A 2,500-nucleotide genomic window follows, 5' to 3' on the forward strand; every position below is an offset into this window, starting at 1 on the left:
GCTCACCTGCCGTTTACCTGGCTGCAGCTGACTGTGATTAGAGGTGACTTGACTCTGAGACGTCAGAGAGGGCGGACCTTGTGGCAGAGGCCCGGAAGGCTGATGGAGAGGAATTCTTGGCCAGCCAGAACCTCTGCCTGATCTTTAGCAAGCCGGTGAGCAGAGGCTGCAGTGCCCGGCTGAAGGTCCCACCCAAGTCACCACCTTCGCCCATCACAAGCTGTCGTGAGCTTGCTTGCTTGTTTGTCAAGTAGCGGCAAATCGACTGCTCTGCTGTCCCAGCTCCGAGGTCGCCCCTCGGAGTCTTCCACCTGAGGAGCCGAGCGCTGACACGAAACCCTGGGGTCGCACCCTGGGGATCCAGATCGTCCCTCGGCGTCGACCTTCGACCGCAGCCTGCCCTGCTTGCCGCGACCTCCCGGACTCATCTGGTGGGGTGCTCTGTGGGTGAGCTGGACGTCGAGGGAGAGACTGTAGTCAGCGTTCGACTCTCAGCCTGGAGCAGGGATTTTTTCAGTCCGTCAACGAGTGACAGATGAGTTAAATGAACGTTGCCGCTTGTGCAGTGAATGTGCGAGTGTGTATGTGTTTGGTTCGTTTTTCTTTCGTTTCTTGGTTTTGTCCCGGTGGGGGTTAAAGGTGGGTTAAGGAGGGGTGGTTTGGAGTTAGGTGGGGGCGAGGGTTTGGGTTTGGGGATAGCTTAGGAAGTAGGTCCTGTACCCATATGTGTGTGATTGTGTGAATAAAAGTTGTAAAATCGTACACGGATTTCTGCGTCCTTCTTGGGAGTGTGTGTTGCGCGGTGTCGACCCTAAAAGTCCACGTCTCCTGACTTTTGGGCTTGCCCAGATTTCTGGAGTGTGTGACAAGCGATTTGAAATGTTATGTGTTTGTTTACAGAGCTGGATGATCCTCATGCGTTTGAAGTCAGCAGACTGATTGAGGTGAATATGATTTATTATTATTATTATTATTATTATTTGTTATTGTTGTTCTTGTTGTTGTCTCGTTCGTCATTTATCAAATGGATTTCCCCGTCTCCTTGACGAAGGCGGCAATACGTCGCAGGTCCTCCAGTCCTCCGTAGAGCTTCCGGGCCGCTGGGATTGGGTCGGGCCAGGTTTTCTCTCCGCGGAGCGCTTGGTGGAGCGGGCAGGACTGCAGCAGATGTTCTGTTGTCTGGCTGCCTGTTCTGCAGGGGCACTGCTCTGTGTTGCCGATACAGAGTTTCGTGTTTAGGAGGTGTTTCAGGCTGTTGTGGCCTGTCCCGAGCCTGAAAATGACTACCTGCTCTCGACGAGTCAGCAGGTAGTACGGGTCTACTCTGTTGTGGCGTGGATGCTGCTGCTTCCACTTGTTCTGCAGCTTGGCCTTAATGATGGTCCTGGATTCAGAGTAGCTGGTAGACCTGTCCATCTGCTCTTTCATAGTGCCTTACTTTGCCAGGGAGTCAGCAGTCTCGTTGCCAAGCACGTTGCAGTGGGAGGGAATCCAGTGTAGGGTGACTGTGTGACTTGTGCAGAGGGAGGCGAGAGAGGAGGACAGATCGTTGAGTTCTGGATCTCTGTTGGACCAAAGGGCCTGCAAGATGGACAGGGCGTCGGTCAGGAAGACTACGTTGTGGCTGGCGTAGGGGCTGACCTCGATGTGGGCTGCTGCTGTTTTCAAGGCTTCTGCTTCGGCTCTGTAATTGGTGGAGTACAGGCCGGTAGCGAGGCAGATCTTTTCTTCTGTGCCTCCTGGATACTGAACATAGACTCCTGCCCCTCCGTTCCGAATGGCATCTGTCGTAGAGCCGTCGGTGTAGACATCAGTCCAGAACTCTTTGGGGAACTGGGTGTGGAGGTGTTCACGGGCGAGGGACCTTCTTTCAGGGCCGCTTTGGGAATCTTTGGGACCAACACCAGGGATGCTGCACTGGATGAGGGGAGGGGTTCCTTCGCTCCAGGCAAGGACGGCAAGACACCTGTGTTATCACTTTGGGGGCATGGTCAAGGATATCCCGATGTTGCCGTTCTGGGATCCTGCTCTGGTGTATGAAGCTCCCTCTCTTCAGCCGTCCTTTTGTTGGCTGGGACAGTCTGTCCTTCACGAGGTGGCCTTGCAACCTGGGGAGATCAGCTCGAATTTCACACAGAGAAATCTGTTGTGATAAAAAGAAATACAGATACAAAAAGAAATATCCCGGCGTTAACCAAGCCCAGAGAGATCACACACACACACACACACACACACACACACACACACACACACACACACACACACACACACACACACACACACACACACACACACACACACACACACACACACACACACACACACACACACACACACACACACACACACACACACACACACACACACACACACACTTGGACAGGAACTTTGAGTCAGCACAGCAAAAGACGCGTTCGTGAAGTGGATGATACTCGACCAATTCACCGCCAAGCTCGCATTTATGCACAGGCGTGGTAGAGGACCCATGTCACTGAAAGGT

General features: G+C 53.3%; 1 protein-coding gene across 1 annotated transcript in view; it reads left to right on the top strand.

The window, feature by feature from the left end:
• The window catches only part of LOC143299981 (uncharacterized), a 28,803-nt gene that overhangs the window by 10,177 nt on the left and 16,126 nt on the right, over nucleotides 1–2,500 (top strand). Inside the window, exon 6 of the mRNA XM_076613539.1 lies at nucleotides 901–944. Coding sequence (XP_076469654.1) covers nucleotides 901–944 — 44 coding nt within the window. The remainder of the gene's footprint in view (nucleotides 1–900; nucleotides 945–2,500) is intronic.

The sequence above is a fragment of the Babylonia areolata genome, chromosome 25, assembly GCF_041734735.1.
Source record: "Babylonia areolata isolate BAREFJ2019XMU chromosome 25, ASM4173473v1, whole genome shotgun sequence".
In the NCBI taxonomy this organism is placed as follows: Eukaryota; Metazoa; Mollusca; class Gastropoda; order Neogastropoda; family Buccinidae; genus Babylonia; species Babylonia areolata.